Here is a 22,004-nt window from a genome sequence, read left to right on the forward strand (position 1 = left end):
ACCGAGAATCTGGGGACTGCTTGAAGTCCCAGTCTTGACCACTGTTGTCATTTGATTGGTTATCAGCTCGGTGAAACATTCCTTCTGCCTGATTAAGTGGTGGAAGTCTCATCTGCAGCCAATTAAAGCTTCTCAGAATGTTTAATGTATGTTTGGTTGCTGTGATTGGCAGGGATGTGTTCCCCGTTGACTCTCCAGATGGTGGGGCAAGAACAGTCCTGCCCGGAGAGCCTATATCATGAATCTCAATGCAATGCGGTCTTAATAGGGAAGGTTGTCCCATCCCTGATCAGAATTTATATGAAACCATCAATATTTATTTTGAATGCATTTGTCAAATTTTGATAGTTAGAATGACAAGCTTACATCACAATTATGATGAGCACACATTCAGTGCATTCATCTAAAAGTTCTCCCATTAGAGTATTTACTTGTTTCTTGAAAAACAACAGTTTTTTTTTGCCCTTTTGACCTTTGCAGCAAGTCAATTCTTTGTGTGAAAAACAATTTTCTGACAATAGTCCAAAATTTACCTGCCACCATTAATCTTATTTCCAATGCACGTGATTAAAGGGACCACATATATTTTCTTAACTCAGACCAAAAAACTTACCAAAAATAAAATAATTTACAAAGAAGATTAAAGCATTCGCTACCTGAGCTTTCCACAGTGACTTTCGTTCACTGACGACTCGATAATGAGTGTCACCCATTAAAGCAATGAAAAGATTCAGGAGAAGAACAAAGCCAAAACACATGTACACCATATAGAGGACAATGATAATGTCAGGGATCTTGATGTCAGGTGGACCTGGAAGTTCAGTGAGGCCCATCATCAGCTGAAACAATGTGAAAATAGTGATGGTAAAATCCCTGAAGTACAAATAAGTATTTGGATCCAAGGCTTGAAAGTGTACATCGAAACCTATGATGTTTCAAAAAGAAACAAATCATTAAAAGATAAAAAAAATTAAACCAATAGAATTAATGAAATAAATAGAGAAAATGCTAGAAATACACAGTGGGGCTGAAAAACCTATGAATTTGTCACTACGCCCCCATGGAACCTTTGCTGCAGGACTTTTTCAGGGCAAGGGAGAGTTTTCCTCATTTGTATTCTTGTAGCAGGTGCAAACTTGACCCATTGGGCCAGAAAACCCCTGATCGTTGGAAGCTGCCAGCACATCTCTTCCTCAACTCTCTATCCAGGACTTCCTCAGCCACCTATGCAAGGAGGCCAAGAAAAATGGGACAGTTGATTGAGACTTCAGTCAGCTTCTTTGAGATGGCTTTACCATCTACTGGAAATAACAGGCAGCGTATGCTGGCCACGCATTTACTATCCTCTGTACTGCCATAGTTCTTGTCTTGGATCCACACTTATTGAGATTACCTCAGTGTTCCTCACAGGTTTCACTGTTTCTGCCTTGTTAACATGCATTTTGTCTGACCCAAGTCAGACTTAGTTGTCCTGTAAACATTCCCATTTTCTTAGAAAAATGCAATTACAATTTTTCGATCAGCTTGCCAGGCACTTGCATCAAAAATTTTAAAAATGAAGGAGCTTAAGAGAGGCAATGAATTGAATCGGTAACCTGGTCAAGCTGGAAGCAGTCAAGTGCAGCAGCATGGATCGCGAGATTTACGAGCAGGCTAAAGGTTCCAAATAATGCTTCAGCTTTAGTTTCTGATTTTTACTTTAGATAACCAGCATTTACAATTATCTAAATAATTACTTCTTCACTTCTTGTTCTTACGCTGTCTTTTCATTTCCTAGTTAAAATATTCATACTTCCCGCAATAGTTTTCAGCATTACAATAAAATCTACTCAAATCAATATTCGCTCCTCCCCCCGTCTCCTACTCTCTACTTTGTTTAGATTTATGTTATTTGCTAGTTTACGATCTTAATGAAGGACTGGTTGTCAAAATTTTATTTTTATTTTCTCTTTACTAATTTTGATGGGCTTGATGTGTATTCCCAGCATTTTCTTTTAATTCTGACCTGCAGTGTTTTATTCATATCAATACATTGTATATTTTACCCACCTGCACCAAATCCTATAATGACAATTATCAGTACGTAACAAAACCTCATGAGATCACCAAAGATCATCTAATAAAAGAAAAGGGACAATAGTTTATAAGTTTCATTGTGGACAGATACATTCTGATAACAGTGAGCTGCTGACAGTAAATTTGAAAGAAGTCCAAAACTAAAATCAATTATATTACAAAGAAGCTCGGATAACATCAACTCCATTTTTTTTAAGGAAAGACTGATCTTACTATAGATTTTACTATTTTAGAGGTTTTGACTCCACTTATTTTCCTCATTTCGGCTAATTGTCATGTGCATTTAAAATATCATGCATTGTTAAACCTACTGGATTGCCACTCACGTTCTACAGGGCTATTAACTACAGACTCAACAACTCGAGTTTGGGCCCAAAAACTAAATGGTAGGTTAAGACTCGTCAAATTAATTTCATGCAGGAACCTTAGACCCAATAGAAAGAGTCATTAATTCCATCAGGCAAGTCTCTTTTTTGAGCCTAGCTCCTTAGAGCCATGATCTTTTGCTTTAAAATCCAGTTTTTCCTTCTTGCACCAATGTTTTAAGGAAGCATAAGAACAATGATGAAAGTAGGAATGTTGTGGTATAAAAATGTTCAGAAAAACATTACATTTTGTTTGGCCTTTCTTACCCAGACTACACTTCACCCCCCCCCCCCTCCCCCACCCCCACCGCCCGCCCAAACAATATTGGTGTCCATTTTGAATTTACAAAAACAGGTATGTAAATCACTAAGTTGCTGAAAAAAAAAGAAGAGTATTGGGCACAGAGAACAAATGTCAAAGCCAAAAAACTAACTTGTAAATGAGTAAGTCAGTGTTTCCTTCTGGAGTGACAGATGATCAACCACACGAATATTCATGCAATCTTCAAATAAAAAGAAACACAGGACCCTTAAAAAGGGACACCATGCTTATAATTAGAATGTTCAAGTTGAGTTTTGGCTGAATGACATATTAAGAAAATAAACTACCAACCTTTTGTATCATGATGCACAGGGGACCAAGCAACTTGAATCCGCGTGCAAAGTAAAGGACATTACACCAGGCACTTATCAGAGCATACGCCATTATAACTGTTTCCCATTCATGGTTCAAAACTCTTAGTATCATGGTGATTAGAACAAAGCAAGCATAAACAATCCTGGAAATCAAAATTAGAAAACAATTTCCTAAGTTGTGGGAGAAAGAGAAAAAGTCTTATGTTATAAAGTTGCTGGCACTTGATGGGAGATTCTTTGCTATGGTGGATTTAAGACATTTTTTGCCCAGTTACTAAATGAAGCGAGGCTGTCATGTAGTGGATTGACTGCCTTTCCCCAAATTTCCAATGTTAGTTCATTTAATTAACTATTTATTTCTGCCTGTTTTGGGCTTTGGGTTTTGACAGGGGGAAAGCTGAATGAGGAGCAACAAGTTAATTTGGCCAACAGTTCTAAATTAAAGGTACATTCAAATTTAAAGGCAAGGCTACATACATATGGAAATATACACTGACCCAACCTTTATGAAATGATTTTTTACATATTTGTCAGAATTTCTAAGGCTAGGGGAGGGGAGAGATGATAGACATACAGTAATTGAAATCAATGCCAACTCTTAAGCATAAAATATATATAAACGAGTGATGCATCAATATGACATCCAACACTGTTTTTGTTCAAAAAATGAATATGGAGCATTATGAAGTGGGTTGCACTGCATTTCTTTAGAGCAACCCTCCCCAGAAGACAGCATTGCATCATTCTTGACATAGCTGGTGATCAACCTCAGTACTGTGTACGCTACATGCAGGCTATGAAAACAGACATACAGAACATAAAGGAATTTCATAAGTTAATGTTACATGTTCATGAAGAATTCAGAGTCTTGTACAGTTGAATATTGTTTATTGATAATGCATTACTATGTAAGTATCCATGCTTCTTTTCACGCTTGTCTCTGTCCAGTCCACAACTGACTCTACTGTCAGGTCATGTGTCTTTTTACATCAAACTATGGGTTGTACTATTTTCCAGTCCAACATTAACCCTTGGCTATGCCAGATACCTCAATACTGCATCTACCCCACATCTTTACCCAATATATATATACACATTATAATTGTGCTACTTCCTCTCCTCTATCAAGTCTAGAGGGTGGCCAATTCCTCCAGATCTTGTTTGAAGCAGCAATAGGTTCTGCTGATTTGGGAAATCATTATTGATTCAGAGTTGTAGTCTGTGTTTCTGGCAATTTGGTGGTCTTCTAATTCACTCAAATGTGTCATAGGAAGTTTAACGAGGGATGGGGAGGAAGCTGCTTCTGTTCATCCCGATCATAACTTGCAATGTATGAATGAGACACGACTTTGGGTGGTCATAATCTATCCAGACAATGACAACCTCTCTTTTAAGGTCCCTGATCTAAACCTTGTCCCCTTTGTGTAACTGTGGCAAGTTCTGGTGTGGCACCTTCTATTGCAGGCAGACCACTCTTGGTCTTGAATGTTTCTGTAGTCTTTGATTGCCAACCCCAGAATTAATTTATTTGGCAGCATTGAGAGTTAGATGCTGGGTTTTCTACCCATGGGCTATCCACATTGCAGCAGGGTGGATCTATAATTTAAAACGCCACAGGGAAGTCACCGTTCTTTCGCATTGGGGTTTAAATGGTGCAGGTGCCCCTTTTGCCTCACCATTCGACTATAGATACCTCGGGAAGAGGGTATGGTGTTAAAAGCTGTAACTGGTGGCAAATTGGGTGAAGTATTCAGTTGCGAATTGTGGGCTGTTATCAGACACCAACTGGTTTGGGACGTCATAGCTTACAAACATTTCCTTCAAGGATCTCACAACCGCCTCAGTAGCCGTCGTGTGTAAATGCACCAGCTTAATCCTTCAGGGGAAGCAGTCAATTGTGACGAGGAGATCAATTCCCAACTGGTCCCATGGCCCGGTAGGGAACTTCGTGGGGATGAGGGGCTATGTTTGGTCTGGCTTGTACAGTGCACAAACCTTATAGTTTGTGATCATTTCTTCAATGGCCCTCATTATGTCGGGCCACCATACTGAAAATTGGGTACATGCTCTGCACTTTGAAAAGCCCAGGTGGCCTTGGTGAATTTTTTTGAGAATCGCTGCCTGAAGGGTGACGAGAATGATCAAGTTGTTCATTGTATGCGAGCAGATTATCTATTACAGAAAATGTTCCTGCTGTTCAAACCAAATTTTAATGAGGTTGCTGTCTGGCCTCTGCTGTGGCCACCCTTATTGACAGTAACACAGGATGGGGATTCACCCCTCATCTCACTTCTGCTCCTGACGGACTTGCTGAAGTTTCCTGGAGGTAGCCAGCAGTTGTCTCCCCACTAATGGGAGTAAAACTGAGCTCTTCAACCAGGTTGATGTCATATGTCACAAGAATTTCAGCGTGACCTGGTTGGTGTGTCTATAGTCGTTTGATATTCCCTTGAACATGCACTATCTCATATGCAAATCCCATGAGACACAAACAGAATCTCTGAATTCAAAGGGGCACTGTTGCAAGTTCCTCGTCATCTAAAAACGGAACCAGTGGTTTATGATGTCTTTTGATGGTGGCTTTCAGGCTGATAATGTAGTAGAATAACTTCCTGCAAACCCACATGACTGCAAGAGTTCCTTTTTTGTTAATGACTGCAACTTGGCCAATGGCGTTGTCTTGTGTTGGGATCTTGCAGGCAGGGAATTTAAGCAAACTTTAACATGGGATTTCAGATAAACAGCACAACAACTGTATAGTTATTCTCTCAGTCTGCTTCAAGTGTTCAAAATGCTTCAAATAACAAGGAAATAAAACAAAACCACAAAAAAAATACAGCTCTTTGTTGGGTTCTATTTTATGTTGATTATCCTCCTATATATTTAACTAAATAACTAAGCTAAGCTATTTACCAGTGAAATCCAACAAAAACAGAAAGGGAGTCTCTTAGTCAGAGTCCAGAAAGTTCCATCAGGCTCAGACTCAGCCAGTCCCAGTTTGTTTTCCAATTCGTGATTTCATGCCAAACAAAATTCAAGGCCAGGTAATCCAACAAATTTTCTCTCAGGTTTCCCACCAGCCACGCTCATATCCATTTACCTCTGCACACATTCAGACAGGCCTCTGTAGACTCTCCAATAGGCCTCTACAGGCCTTCCGCAGATGATTTCCCCATCTTTTAGATCAAGTCCCCATCTTTTATGCCCGCCCCTGCTGACCAGCCCTGTTCCTGTTCGTGTGGTGCCATCTGGGAAACATACTGCGTTGTGACCTGCTGTGTAGTTCTGGCCGAGGAGAAAATTAAACATCCATGCAGGGAAGTACCACCCCTTCACAGCTCTGCCCAATGCTGCGTCGCACGGCCAATATTACATATCTGTGGATGCCTAACATACTGGTCAGTGACATCCAACCAGTCGTCACTGCCCGAAGGCCTGTGAATAGCAAGGCATTCGCTGCTGTACTGGTGGGGGGGATGGGTCATAATGATCCAAGATATCTAATGAGAGCAGAATTGCTTTGATGTGCTCAAATACTTGCACCTGTGCACATACCAGCACCATACCAGTCCTTTTTGAGGTGTCATGGGGATTTTGTGACCGGTGCCAGTTTGGGAAGAAATTTTGCTAACTGGTCCATCATGCCCAGGAATCTCTGGAGATCCAGAATAGATGACGGGATTGGGAACCTGCTAGAAGCTTTAGTTTCTTTCTGGGTCTGCCATGTTGCTTTTGCTACTGACAATGTGTCCTGAGAAGCAAATACAGGTCATGGAGAACCATCATTTCTTGTTTAGTGTCACCCTAGTTCCTGAAAGCATTCTAGGACAGCTGCGAGCCTCCTGTCATGTTCCTCCATGGTCCTACCATGGACCAAAACATTATGCATATGGCAGATGATACCCTCCAGGCCTTGCAATATAGCGGACTTTGTGCACAGAAAACTCTCGGGTGCCAAGGTAATGCCAAACGGCAAGCGGATGAAACAGATTCTGCCAAAAGGGGTGATAAATAGAGTTAGCAGCCTGGATTCCTCATTGAGTGAAAGTGGCCACTGCTATTATTGAGCTTTGAAAAAAATTGTTCTTTTGGAGAGCTTGGTCAGGCTGTCATTTACCAAGGACATTGGGTGGCTATCTCTCACCACTGCCTCATTGAGTTGACACATATACGGACAGGCCAATTTAACCTCGGATCTGGGACCATTCTGGAACACAATTCAGTCAGATGACCATTTTGGATCATCCAGTGTTGCTGGACTTGCTTCATAAGTGGTGCAGTATTTTCTGTGGGGTGAACAGGCACACAAGCTTGGCATCCTCCCCTAATGTCATGCTGTACGTGGATTTCAGTCACCCCCATCTTCATTGGAAGAGTTTGGAAAATTATTTTTAAAATTGGAAACCAGACCCTTGCTGGTTGACCGTGTCAATTTTTTCTAGGAGCCTCTCAGCTTAAAATGTAACATCCTTGACTGTGGACTACAAATCTTCTAAAAGCTTCTACAGGTATGTAAAAAAGGAAAAGATTAGCAGAGAGAAATGTGGGTCCACTCCAAGCAGAGTCAGGAGAATTTATAATGGTGAATAGGTAAATGGCAGGGAAAATAAACAAATGCATTTTCTGTCCACACAGAGGAAAATACAAAAAACCTCCCAGAAATAATGGTGAATCAAGGGACTGGTGTAAAGGACGAACTGGAAATTATTATAAGTAGAAGAATAGTACTAGAGGAATTAAGGGGACTTAAAAGTTGATAAATCCCCTGGACCTGACTATCTGCATCCCAGAGCATTGAAAGAAGTGGCTCCTTTCAGAATTCTATAGGCTGGAATTCCTGGGCCTTTTGCTGGTGGCAGGATTCTCTGGTCCTGCCGGCAGTGCACCCCATTCCCCAGAGTTTCCTGGTGGTGTGGGGTAGCTTCAATAGGAATTCCCATTTATAGCAGCGGGAACAGACAATCCCACTGCCAGCAAATGCCGCACCATCTCCCGCTGCTGAGAATCACGTGGCTAGGCCAGAGAATCCCACCCATAGACTTCGAAATGGGTCCTGCAGATTGGTAGGTAGAAAATGCAACCCCACTCCCCCCCCCCCCCCCCCCCCCCCCCCCCCCCCCCGCGGCCCCACCCCACCCCAATGTAAGAAAGGAGGGAGAGAGAAGACAGGGAATTGAAGACCTGTTAACCTAACATCACTAGTCGGGAAAATGCTAGAATCTGTAACAGGAAACTCAGAAAATGGTAGCGTCAACATGGATTTATAAAAGGGAAATCATGTTTAACAAACATGTTAGAGTTTTTTTAAGGATGTACCTAGCAGAAGAGATAAAGGGGGAACCAGTGGATAAGGTTTCGAAGAAGAGTTAGTGAACAAAATTAGTGGATTGAGAACTGGTGAATGGTGAGAATTAGGTCATTTACAGCTTGGCAGGCTGTGAGTAGTGGGGTGCGGTAAGGATCAGTGCTTGGGCCCCAGCTATTCTCAAGCTATATCAATGATTTGAATGTGGGGATTAAATGTAATATTTCCAAATTTTCAGATTAAACAAAAAGTAGCTGGAAGCCGAAGTTGCGAGGGGGATGCAAAGATGCTTCAAGGGAATTTGAAGAGGCCACGTGAATAGACAACATTTTGCAGATGGAACACAATGTGGAGAAATGGGAGATTACCTTTGGTAAGAAATAGAGTACTTCTTAAATGGAGAGGGGCTGGGAAGCACTGAACTTCAAAGGGACTTGGATGTCCTAGTTCATCAATTAATAAGAGACAGCATGCAGGTACAGCAAGTAATTAAGAAGGAAAATGGTATGTTGGCCTTTATGACAAGAGAATTTGAGCATTGGAGTAAAGATATCTTACTTCAGTTATTTAGAACCTTCGTGAGAGCACAACCGGAGTATTGTGTTTAATGTTGGTCTCCTTATCCAAAGAAAAGATATACTTGCCATAGAGGGAGCTCAACAAGTGTTCACCAAACTAATTGTTGGGATGAAGGGACTGTCCTATGAGGAAGTATTTAATACACTAGGCTTTTATATTCTGGAGTTTAGAATAATGAAAGGCAATCTCATTGAAGCATACAAAATTCTTCGAGGACTCGACAGGGTAGATTCAAGATGGATCTTTCCCCTGGCTGGGGGATGTTCTAGAATTAGGTAAAACAGTCTCAGAATAAGGGGCAGACCATTTAGGATTGAGATGAGGAGGAATTTCTTCACTCAAGAGGCTGGTGAATCTTTGGAATTCTCTACTCCGGAGAGCTGTGAAGGCTCAGTTATTGAGTCTGTTAAGGTCTGAGGTGAATAGATTTCTACATATTAAAAACATCATGGGATACAGGGATAGTGAGACAAAATGATATTGAAGTAGAAGAGCAGCCATGATCCCATTGAATGACGGAACTGGTTCAAAGGGCTAAATGGCCTACTCCTATTTCTTATGTTGTTATGTACAGACAATGTCTCCTGTATTTTCTTATCTTTGTATTGGACTGTCAACTGCAGTGTACCTTTTCTGGGAGCTTGTTGCAACCTCCTCCATACATCTCTCTTGTGGGCTGCATCAGGCATTGTGGCTCCTTGTCGGAGAGGACTGTAACGCTGGCTCCGGTGTCCCATTCGAGGTTGCTGAGGTGGCTATTTACTGAGATTTCCACATTCCAAAAAGTAAATCCAAGATCCCTGACCTCTTCCCAAGCAGCATGGTTGGGTCTCTTCTTGGTGACTGACTTGGGTGTCTTAGCTCTGCATAGTTTTCCAAAGTGCCTCAAGCAAGTGCAGTTGGAACATAGCACTGAGATTGCTGGACAATCTTCTTGCCTGTGAGGTAGTTTTGTTCCGCAGTGCTGACATTGACGCCTTCTCTCTTGTGGTGTTTTTGGGTATGGCTTTCCTTAGCCGAGAGTCTCTCTGCCTCTGCTTTATTCGCTGCACAGTTGGGGTTGTTCTGTACCATGACTTGCTTTTGCCATGCAAAATGGCTTGGTGCTGTTTGCGGATTTCAGACCATTTGTCTAGTTGGACTATTCTAGAGTCAGATCTTCCTTGGCCTGTCGTATGTCCAAAAGAAGAAAGACAGTTCGACAGCCACTCTGACAATAAACCTACCCCTTAGGAGTTCTGACTTACGGTCACCATAGTCTCAGCTAAACTGTATAATTTGTTTATAACAGAGTCAACTGATTCTGCAGGCTGTAGGACAAGTTTGTTGAACTTTGTTTTAACATATTGTTGCTTCTTAGATTAAAACATGAATCAAACTATTTGAGAGCTTCATCAAATTTATCTGAGGATTTGTTAATTCCTTGTATCACAATAATATTGGACCCAAGTAGTGAAGTCATTGTCAGGCTTCTGAAATGAAAATGAAATGAAAATCGCTTATTGTCACAAGTAGGCTTCAAATGAAGTTACTGTGAAAAGTCCCTAGTCATGACATTCCGGCACCTGTTTGGGGAGGCTGGTACGGGAATTGAACCGTGCTTCTGGCCTGCCTTGGTCTGCTTTCAAAGGCAGCGATTTAGCCCTGTGCTAAACCAGCCCCTATCTGCTCTGTCTGTTTATCGAATCCTGAAGCTATCGTCAAAATTTTTCTGCCTAGCACAGCTGCCTCACGGCGCTGAGGTCCCAGGTTCGATCCCGGCTCTGGGTCACTGTCCGTGTGGAGTTTGCACATTCTCCCGGTGTCTGCGTGGGTTTCGCCCCCACAACCCAAAAATGTGCACAGTAGGTGGATTGGCCACACTAAATTGCCCCTTAATTGGAAAAAATAATTGGGTAATCTAAATTTATTTTAAAAAAAAATCTTTTCTGCCAAAGTTCCCATTTGGAATGGCATGTGGATAAGTCCCAATTGGTCTAGTAATGTTGATTTGTAGTCCATGGTGGATTTAAAGTTCAGATGAATACAACTTTAAATGCTGTGCAGGTTTTACAGATGGAACAGCAGTAACCACTTTTCTACGAGCCTTCCCACGCTGTTGTCTTTTGGCGGGCACCCGCCATGATGGTGGTCCTGACCGCTTTGTCTTTGTGCAATGATTTACTCAATCAACCATTCTATGCCTCCAATGTCAGAGGATTTTGGGGTGTTCTACAATCGATTCCCAGCTGTGGCTTAGGTTTAAGTCTTTTTTTTCATCTAGCAAGCTCAGCCACCACGTGGTATGGCACCGATTCTGAACGTGGCTAGCTTTCAGAAATGGGCTGCTCTGATGTTTTTACAGCACTGAAGCTTTTCTAACTAGTCCTGGCTTAGAACTGATGTTCTTGCTCACCCCTGCTAGGTCCTTTGACTCTGCACTCTGTGGCCATTCACAATGGACCTCCACGATATCTTGTGTTGTTCTTAGCTGTACAGTGCAGCTTTCTCTTTTGCCTTTCTGTTTCCAATTCTGCAAAGGAGCTTTTTTCAGATCATCTCCCTCTGTCTTCACTTCAGGTGCTTTCAGTTGGGTCAGAATGCTGCCCCTTTCATTTTCCAGCTTTCGAATTTCTACCTGCTCCAGCTTCTCTGAAGTTTTTCCATTAGCTGCCACCATGTTGCGTGTTCAATAGGTCTCACAAAGAGGTTGAGTCTTCTGTGGTTGAACATTTACTGTTTATTGATAACGCACAACTATGCACATATATACAGTGTAAAGCACAAGCTACGAGCTAACACCATGCGTGATTCTACATGGGTCTCTATCCAGTCCACGACTGATTATCATCTCGAATCATGTGCCTTTTTGCATTACGCTGTGGGCAGTACTGTTTCCCAGTCCCACTTTAAACCATGCTATGCCAGAGACACTTATATTACGGGTTATATTACAAACTACACATTGGTAACATATATTGCTGAAACGGTATGCCACAAAGATTTGTCAGAAAGTACATTTATTACTTTCCACCATAAATGTAAGGGTTTCTAACTGTATCTCCTGCAATTCTAACTTTGGTATTGTATGCTTTCACCTCACAACATGCAAAGCAAAGCCTTGCCATTGTTGTGACTTCCAAGGGCATCACATCTCTTTAATGTAAAATAACTTGGCTACATCGTGACTTACTAACATCCAGGTTGGGATACATTTCTCACTGTACAGGTGTTCCGCCAGATTTCAGCATCTCATTAGTATTTTCTTGCCTGCACAGTATGACAGCAATATCAATCCTAAACTGCAGAAAGGTGTCCCTGGTGAAAGCACTACTTCACTTTTGTGGTTATGTAGCTCAGGTGGGATTTATTACAATGAATTCCTGGATAATGCTGGAATTTCATGTTGACGGCCACTTGCACACTTGTTGGAGAACAAATTGGAATCCTGCATCACTTTCTCCGGGATGCTCGTGGCAAGTGCAAGGTTAACAGGTACTGTCAAGTGGGGCAGGAATGCTGCCCAGGAGTTCTCCAATCTTAAAGCTAAATAAATGTATTATTTGTTGGGAAAAGTATTACTTCCAGATTGTTTTCTAGTCTAAGGCATAAATTTTACATTTAATACATGTCAGGTGATCACGGCCAAGTGGAATGCATGACCTGGGACACATGGAGAGTCTTGGACCCGACCAGTGTCCTAGGTGATCACGTGTGGGAAGTGCTCACAGCTGCAGAAACTGGAGCTCCGGGTTTTGGAGCTTGAGCAGTGGCTGGAGACACTGTGGCATATCCATGAGGCTGAGTGTTACGTGGAAAGCATGTTTAGAGAGGTGGTCATACCACAGCCAAGCTCCACACCTCCACCTATCCCCTTTATCCCCATAACTCAACTTAATCTTTTGTGGACACTAAGGGCAATTTAGAATGGCCAATCCATCTAACCTGCACATCTTTGGACTGTGGGTGGAAACCGGAGCACCCGGGGGAAACCCACACACACACAAGGAGAATGTGCAGACTCCGCACAGACAGAGACCCAAGCCTGGAATCAAACCTGGGACCCTGGAGCTGTGAAGCAACTGTGCTAACCACTATGCTACCGTGTCCGCCCAGTTTACATGGATTTTAGCAAAGCCTTTGACAAGGTTCCACATGGGAGATTAATTGAGAAGGTTGAAGATACGGAATTCAAGGAAACTGGTCAAGATAGATCTGAAACTCGCTTAATTAATAATAGGACACAGAAGGTGATGGTAGAAGGCTGTCTGAGTAACTGGATGTCCACCGGCATGACTGCACGTACACAGGGATCAGTGCTGGGTCCCTTATTGTTTGTATTATAAAAATGATATAGATGAGTACATGGGGAGAAATGATAAGTAAGTATGCAGATGACACTAAGACAGGTCGGGTGGTTAACAGTGAAGAAGAGGGTCATAGGTTACAGGAAAATATAGATGGGTTGGTCAGATGGCTAGAGAAGCGGCAGATGGTATTTAACCGTGATAAGAGCGAGATGATGCACTTTGGAAGGAACGGGACAAGGGATGGAATGAATGGCTGAGCTTCAGTTCAGAGGAACAGATCTGGAGGTACTTGTTCACAGATCGCTGAAGGCGGCAGAGCAGATGAATAGGGTAGTTAAGAAGGCATCTGGGACACTTGCCTTCATCAGTTCTGGCATAGAATATAATTATGTCGGAGCTGTACAGAAGATGGTTAGGTCACAGCTGGAGTGCTGTGTGCAGTTCTGGTCAACTCACTATAGGAAGGAGGTGATTGCACTGGAGGGGGACAGAGGAAATTCACCAGGATGTTTCCTAGGTGGAGCATCTGAGCGAGGAGAGACTGGATTGGATTGTTTTCTTTAGGGCAGAGAAGGCTGAGTGTGGGGGGGGGGGGGGGGGTGTGATATGATAGGTGTAAAAGATTATGAAAGGTTTGGACAGGATAAATAGGAAGCAGCTGTTCCCTCTGGTTGAGGGTGTCAACCACAAGGGGGCATAGTTTAGGGCGAGGGTAGGAGATTCAGAGGTGATTTACGGAAAAATAATTACTCACAGGGTGGTGAGAATGTGGAATGCACTGCCTGGGTAGATAGTGGAGGCTGGAAACCTCACATCTTTATAAAGCACTTGAAGTACCATCGCATTCAAGGATATGGGAAAAGTGCTGGTAAATGGGATTAGTATGAGATTAGGGGTAGTTCTTGTTGGTGCAGATTTATGGGGGGGGGGGCATTTTCTACACTGCACACCTCTGACACTAATATTGGAAGCGTCACCAGGAGCATAAGCCTTCACCAGGGATTGTTGCTGGATCACTAGAGAAAGTTAATTGTGGCTGGAAAGGAGTTGGGTTTCAGAAGGCCATCACAAATCCCACTCCCCCCCCCTCCCCCCCCATCCCCTTTCCTGACGCCATGATGCCAGGTCCCCCAATCAGAAACGGAGTGAATGTGAATGAGGTGCACCTACGGGTAGGCCACTGCCAAACTCAACAGGGATTATTGGTCAACTTTCTGGAGGGATGCGAGATGCACGAGTCTTGTCTAATCTATGGGTCACCATTAAATCCTAGTGCAGATATGGAAAATGGGTCTTGGTTAGCTCACTGATAAGCCTAATTGTCTTGCCTCTGCCAGCAGACATGTTCCCTGTGTTGGCTCCTTTCCACCACTATATGGGACAATTTTCCTGCTACCCAGAGTCAGATGCTCAGTTTCATGCATGTTTCCCCCAGCCTGCCTGCCACCATGTCTCGTCCAGTGAGCTCCACTAAATTCCACCCAATGGGTCTGTGCAAGCTACCTCAGATGAATACAGACTCGCCCTTGATCATTTCTGTGCATTTTCTCTTTATCCTGAACAAGAATTACCATAGGATTTCCAATCCTATCCGGCACTGAATTTTACCAGTCAGAGATCAGGATCCCTGAAATGGCAGGATAGTGAAAAAAAAACCAAGAAAAATCGTAGTAACGTGCAAAAGGACAAAAAAGAACAGTGTACCTAAAAAGGTCTGGGGTTTGGAAAACAGAGCAAAATATATATATATATTATATATATATATATATATTTGTTTATTGCAAAATGCTTAAGAATCTGAGATTTGAAAATTGATGAATTTGGATGGAAGTACATCAGTCTTATACAGTCACACAACAATGACAGTGGGTGTGGGTGCAGTCATTAGAAAATGCAATGGAGACCAGGCTCACCTTATCATGTACACTTTCAGAGCATTAATGAGGCCTCTGCAGCCCAGCACTGCCCTGTCAGCAAATATTAGGCATTGCACTCCTGACACAGTGTTCCCACTCTACCTCAAAACCTCTAATGCTTGTGCACACCTGTGTAGTTGGACACATCAGAGTAGAAAATCCCCCCCTTATATTTATTTTGACATGATGTTATACATCAAAGAGCTGGTGACTGTTGCCAGGTTGAAAGTTTTCAGGTGGCCTCATTTCTGGAACAGGCAGTGAAAATGTTTTAAAATAAAGTTCATCTCTATCACATTTTAGTGTGAAACACATTGGCTTAATTCTGATCATATTATTGCAACCGTCATTCTGTTTCCCCGTTTTAAAACTTGAACAGATGGCTGAACTCTAGCGAACTGTCAATCAAAGCTTGAACTGATGGACGAGCTCTTAAATGTCTACGAAGGCTTTAATGGATTCAGTTATTGAGGTATTGTTGACACAATTATGCAAATAGGACACATTATGAATAGTCGGCTGAGCCCAAAACCCATAAGACCATAAAATACAGTAGCAGAAGTAGGCCACTTGGCCCATCGAGCCTTCTCCACCATTCAACAAGATCATGGCTGATCTGATATAGTCTTCAATTCCACTTTTCCGCCTTATCCCCGTAACCCTTGATTGCCTTACTGATTAAAAATCTGTCTATCTCAGTCTTGAACATACTTAACCACTCATCTCTCTGCGGTAAAGAATTCTACAGATTCACTACCCTCCGAGAGAAGAAATTCCTCCTCATCTTTGTCTTAAGCGGACGTCACCTTACTCTGACATATACTTCTTGGTCCCCATTAATGGATTCAGTTCAATTGGAATTGTTGACACAGCTGTCAAGGAAACTGTTAGTTTATTTATGTTGACAGTTTTATGAGCTTCCAAGGATTTTTAAAAAATGTTTTTTGAATTATTTTGTTATTTTTTACAGTTTTATGGCCCTCTAATAGGATAATGTTTAAATTTTTAAAATTATTCTTCATTTATTTTGACAGTCTTATGATCTAATAGGACAATAGTTTATGAATGACTGTGTGTTTGGTAGTTTTATGAGCATCTCAAAATCTTCCCAATGTTATTGTAGAGTTCATGAGTTCTTTACATAGTAGATACACGGAGAGTGGACATGTAGATTGAGGGGGGAATATGTGGGTTGAGGGCAATGGAAGAAATATTTAGTGTGGGGGAGGTTGATACTGGGGATGTGGGGCTCATGGGAGCCATAGAGGCAAGGAATATGGATGATTTGGTGAGGGAAGTGAGGAGCGAAGGTTAGGAGGTTTCACATTAATCTACAAACTGGGCTCATGTTTCAGGGAACAGAAGCAGGCCTTCTATACTGCCTACCTCATCATCCGCCTACCTCGGGCTTAGTTCCAGAAATGGCAACCCTGACTCCACCTCGCCCCAACCACCCCACCATGAAAAAAACTTTCGGAGGCAATGCTGGGGAGGAGGGGAGATAGCGATGTTGATAATCTCCTGAATTCTGTTTCCCACCTCGAAGGGGTAAATCCAGCCCTTTGATTTCCCTGTTGAAAAGGTAAACTACTCATCCACACATGCTACAATCATTCTTAACTGAATTTAAGAAACTGAAAATGAATTAAAATTCCATCCCCACTATGTAGTTCAGATGCATTGCACAACCACAGAATGTGGTCAGTTAATAATATATATGAAGTTTAACTTTTTTAGAACATGTAGATTTTTTTATTTAAATAAATTAATATTTTCCACCTGCTTCGTTGTCCAATTTAGTAACGATTAAACTTAGATCTATCTTTACTTTCATCTACACAGTGCAGCCTGTATTCTTTAAAATAGCATGATGGATACAAAGCTTTACAACCACATTTGTTACCCGAGGAAGAATACCACCAATATGAAAATCTTAATCAAATCAGAACATAAGAACTAGGAGCAGGAGTAGGCAATTCAGCCCATCAAGCTTGTTCTGCTATTCAATACATTCATGGCTGATCTTGTCTTAGCTTCAACTCCACTCTCCAGCCCATTCTTCATAACCCTTCAACCTATTACTAATTAAAAATCTGTCTATCGCCTCCTTATATTTACTCAATGTCCCGGCACCCACCGCACTCTGGGGTAGTGAATTCCAAAGATTCACGACCCTTTAAGAGAAGTAATTTCTCCTCATCTGTTTTAAATCTGCTATCCCTTATCCTAAAACTATGACCTCACGTTCTAGATTTCCCCACAAGAGGAAATATCTGCTCTCCACCTACTTTGTCAATACCTTTTATTATCCTATAAACCTCAATTAAATCTCCTCCTATTCTTCTAAACTCCAGTGAGTAATAGGCCAAAACTTCTCAATCTCTCTTCATAAGACAGACCACCTCATTTCTGAAATCAATCAAGTGAACCTCCACCGAACCGCCGTAAATGCCTCCTCAGGCAAGGGGACCAAATACTCCAGGTCTGGTCTCACCAAAGCCTTGTACAGTTGCAGCAACACTTTCCTACTTTTATTTGCCTTCCTTATTACCTGCTGCAGCTGCATAGTAACTTTCTGCGATTCATGCACAAAGATAGCCAGATCCCTCTGCATCAAAGCACTGCGAAGTTTCTCTCCATTCTATCTATGTTAAACTCCATTTGCCAGATTTTGGCCCACTCACCTAACCTATCCATATCACTTTGTAAATTGCTTATTACCTCATCGCAATTTATTATCCCACCTATTTTGGTTTAATTTGCAAATTTGACTATAGTACCTTTTGTCTCTACATCCAACTCATTAATATAGATTGTAAATTGTTGGGGCCTGAGGACCAAACTCGGTGGCACCCCGCTAGTTACATCTTACCAACTAGTAAAAGAACCATTTATCTCGACTCTGCTTTCTGTTGGTCAGCCACTCATTGATCCAAGCTAATAAATTATCCCTAACCCATGTGATCTTAACTTCTGTATTAACCTTTTGTGTGGCACCTTATCAAATGCCTTCTGGAAGCCCAGATATACTACGTCTACAAATCCCTGTTAAACACTTTGCTTCTTATATCTTCAAAAGAACTCTACACAATTTACCCTTCATATAACCACGCTGGTTCTAATGGACTGTGTTTTGGCTTTCCAAATGTACTTCTTTAATAATGGTTTCTAACAATTTCCCAATGACAGATGTTAAACAAACTGGTCTATAGTTTCCTACTTTCTTCCTCCCTCCCTTTATGAGTAAGGGCATTATTACTACGGAGATATCAGCATTTTTCCAATTCACTGGAAGCCTTCCCGCATCCAGGGAATTTTGGAATATTATAACCACTATCGCCACTGCCACTCCTGGATGATCCTAGACCCTGGCGACTTGTCTGCCTTTAACCCAATAGTTCACTCAGTAAATTTTCCCTGTTGATTAGGATTATCCAAAGTCCCTTCCTTCTATTATCTCTACATTACCTGTTACTTTTGGGATGGCACGAGTGTTACTCCACCCTGAAAACTGAGGCAAAATACTGAGTTCATGTCTCTGCCATTTCTGTTCCCACACTATTAACTCCCCTGGCTCATCCTCCAAGGGACCATTATTCACTTTAGCTACTCTCTTTTCTTTCATATAGTAATAGAAGCTTTTGCTATCCTTTTTTATTTTGTGCCAGTTTTCTTTCATAATTTACCTGTGCGCTTTTTATTATCTTTTTAGTAACCCTTTATTGATATTTAAAAGCTTTCCAATCTTCCAGCCTGCCACTGGACTTTGCAATGTGATATGCCTTAGTTTATATCTTGATGTTACCTTTAACAACACCTCTTTCCTTGCTTGGCCATGGATGTACTTTCCCCCCTCTTTCTTCTACTCTGAAAATTATTTTAGTTGGGAGGAATTGGATATCACTGTAAACATCTGCCATTACACATCTACTAACCTACCTTTCAGTCTTCCTGATCAGTTTACTACGGCCAAATCTGTCCTCATACCTACGTAATTACCTTTGTTTAACTCCAGAACACTAGTGTGAGATTTCAGTTTCTTGCCCTCAAACTGAATTTGAAATACCAGCATACTATGATCACTCGTCCTTAGATGATCCTTAACTATGAGATCATGAATTAATTCCTCCTCATTGTACAATACCAGATCCAGAACAGCCTGCTTCCTGGTTTGTTCCACAATATATTGATCCAAGAAACAGGGCGGTATTCTCTGAACCCCGCCAGATCGGAGAATCCCCGGGGCGCGGCGCAAATCCCGCCCCGCCGCCGGCTGCAGTATTTTCCACCGTCATTTTTATGGCGGGGGCGGGGTTCACGCCATGCCGGCCAAGAGCCATTCGCAGCGCCCCCCCCCCCCCGACCCACGGCAACTCTCTGGGCCTTGATGGGCCGAGCGGCCAACCATTTTTGGCCAGTCCCGCCGTCGTGAATCACTCAGCTAACGTACTGGCGTAACCTGGCAGGTAAGTCTGCTGGGGCGATCCTCGGGGGGGGGGGGGGGGGGGGGGGGGGGGGGCGGCGCAGGGGATCCGACCCTGGGGGCGGGGGGCCCACGGTGGTCTAGCCCACGATCGGGGCCCACCGATCTTCGGGTGGGCCTGTGCCGTGGGGGAACTCCTTCCTTCCATGACGGCCCCTGTAGGGCTCTGCCATGGCTGGCGCGGAGAATAGAACCCCCTGCGCATGTGGCAAAATATGCCGGCTGGTCTACGCATGCGTCGGCTGGAGTGGCGCCAACCACTCCAGTGTCCACCTGGCCCCTGAGAATTCCTCACCTTGGGTCCCGTTGACGCCGCTTTTCCCGCCGGCATGGGGACTTAGTCCCCGGAAGGGAGAATCCCGGCCACAATCTCTAATACATTCAGTGAACTCTCCCTCCAGGGTACACTTGCCAATTTGATTAATCCAGTCTATATGCATATTAAAATCACCCATGATTATTGCCGTACCTTTCTTACAAGCCCCCAGTATTTCCTGATTTATACTATTAATTCATCAATTTTATTCCAAATGCTTTGTGCATTCAGACTCAATGCTTTTAGGTTTGTTCTATTATCAAATTTCCCTACTCTTGTGTGATTCTTTGGTGTAACATGACATTCACACATTCTGTCCCTTCCTTTTAGTTTCTGGCAACAATCAGCCTCATCACGAACCTGCACTCCGACCATCTCCTTTCGTTTTGATTTTCGAATTTTCCATACAGCCTGAACCTTCCCCCCCCCCGACTATTTAGTTTAAAGCCCTATCCACAGCCCTAGTTATGCAATTCGCCAGAACTCTGGCCCCAGCATGATTCAGGTAGAGCCCATCCGATAGGAACAGCTCTATCCTTCCCCAGTACCTGTAGCAATGACCAAAGAATTTGAAGCCATTTCTCCCACACCAATCTTTGAATTATGCATTTACCTCTTTAATCTTATTATACATAGTGCAGAAGGCGGCCATGTGGCCCATCGAGCCTGCACCGGCCCTTGGAAAGAGCACCCGAGTTAAGCCCACATCTCCACCCTATCCCCGTAACCCACCTAAACATTTTGGACAATAAGGGCAACTTAACATGGCCAATCCCCCTAACCTGCACACCTCTGGACGCAGAGGAAACCGGAGCACCCGGAGGAAACCCAAGCAGAGACGGAGAGAATGTGCAGACTCCGCAGAGACAGTGACCCAAGCCGGGAATCAAACCTGGAACCCTGGAGCTGTGAAGCAATCGTGCTAAACACTGTGCTACTGTGCCTGTGCCAATCAGCTCATGGCTCTGGTAGTAATATGGAGGTTATTACCTTTTTAGTTCCGCTTTTTAATTTAGTCCCTCGGTGCTCATATTCCCTCAGCAGAATCTCTGTCCTTGTTCTACTTTTATGGTTGGTATCTACGTGGACCATGACAACTGGACCTTTCCCCTCTCACTCCCAAGTTCCTCTGCAGCCTAGATTAGATATCCTGAACCCAAGCACCAGGTAGGCAACACAACCTTCGGGTCACTCGATCCTGGCCACAGTGAACAGTGTCTATGCCCCTAAATATACTATCCCTGTTTACTACATTTCTCTTTTCTCCCCCGACTTGAATGGCTCCCTGTACCACGGTGCTATGGTCAGTTTGTGCATCTTCCCTACAGTACCTTCTCTTGTCCACACAGAGAGCAAGAATCTAGAATCTGTCGGACAAGCACAAGGTCTGAGGCTCCTGTATTCCTACCTCCTGGATCACTCGAGCTGCTTCACTCTTTGGATTAGTTCAAACCAAGTATTCTGATATTTGGTACAGATTTTTAACTTATATGAAATACTTAATGATCCTGTTGCAACATGGTATAAATTGCTACAATATGAAAATAATCATAATTCAATAAAATATCATAATAAACTTTAATAAATAGTGAAATAAATCACAGAGGGTGTTAACAAAATTCAATTTGAACATGTCTCACATTGTAATGTGAAAAGGACCTCCAGTTACTGTGTTTCCAAAATATTTTGCCGGTCCTATGTGAATTAGTCGTGGAATCTGAAAAGACAAGAGAATGAATTAACAGGTTAATTTGCTGTAGAGAAGATGATGCATCAGCTCAGATTAAATTTCAGAACTTGTTTTATGTATGTTATTGCGTTCTAGGCATTTCAGGCAAAATAAATGAAATGAGATCTTCCTGTGTGGAGAAAACTTTCAATCACAAACATGAGCATTAATCAATTTTAGGTAAGTATTTAACAACAGGCCTACACCGGTATCTATCCAAAATATATTGAAGCCCAACATCTCGTACATGATTTAGAATTAGAATTAGAACGGTACAGCACAGAACAGGCCCTTCGGCCCTCGATGTTGT

General features: G+C 42.6%; 1 protein-coding gene across 14 annotated transcripts in view; it reads right to left on the reverse strand.

Moving 5' to 3' along the window:
* LOC119976272 (transient receptor potential cation channel subfamily V member 6-like) overlaps window positions 1-22,004 on the reverse strand; it is a 177,183-nt gene that overhangs the window by 19,653 nt on the left and 135,526 nt on the right. For 9 of the 14 annotated variants that reach the window (XM_038816683.1, XM_038816676.1, XM_038816677.1 and 6 more), the window contains 4 exons: window positions 21,606-21,682; window positions 3,055-3,220; window positions 2,050-2,116; window positions 657-925 (listed from right to left, as the gene is read on the reverse strand). In XM_038816683.1, the coding sequence (XP_038672611.1) occupies window positions 657-925; window positions 2,050-2,116; window positions 3,055-3,220; window positions 21,606-21,682 (579 nt within the window). Of the gene's footprint in view, window positions 1-656; window positions 926-2,049; window positions 2,117-2,875; window positions 2,971-3,054; window positions 3,249-11,559; window positions 11,660-21,605; window positions 21,683-22,004 lie in introns of those variants that run through there. The other 5 variants (XR_005462894.1, XR_005462895.1, XR_005462893.1 and 2 more) reach the window with 5 other exon arrangements.

The sequence above is a fragment of the Scyliorhinus canicula genome, chromosome 13 (assembly GCF_902713615.1).
Source record: "Scyliorhinus canicula chromosome 13, sScyCan1.1, whole genome shotgun sequence".
NCBI lineage: Eukaryota > Metazoa > Chordata > Chondrichthyes > Carcharhiniformes > Scyliorhinidae > Scyliorhinus > Scyliorhinus canicula.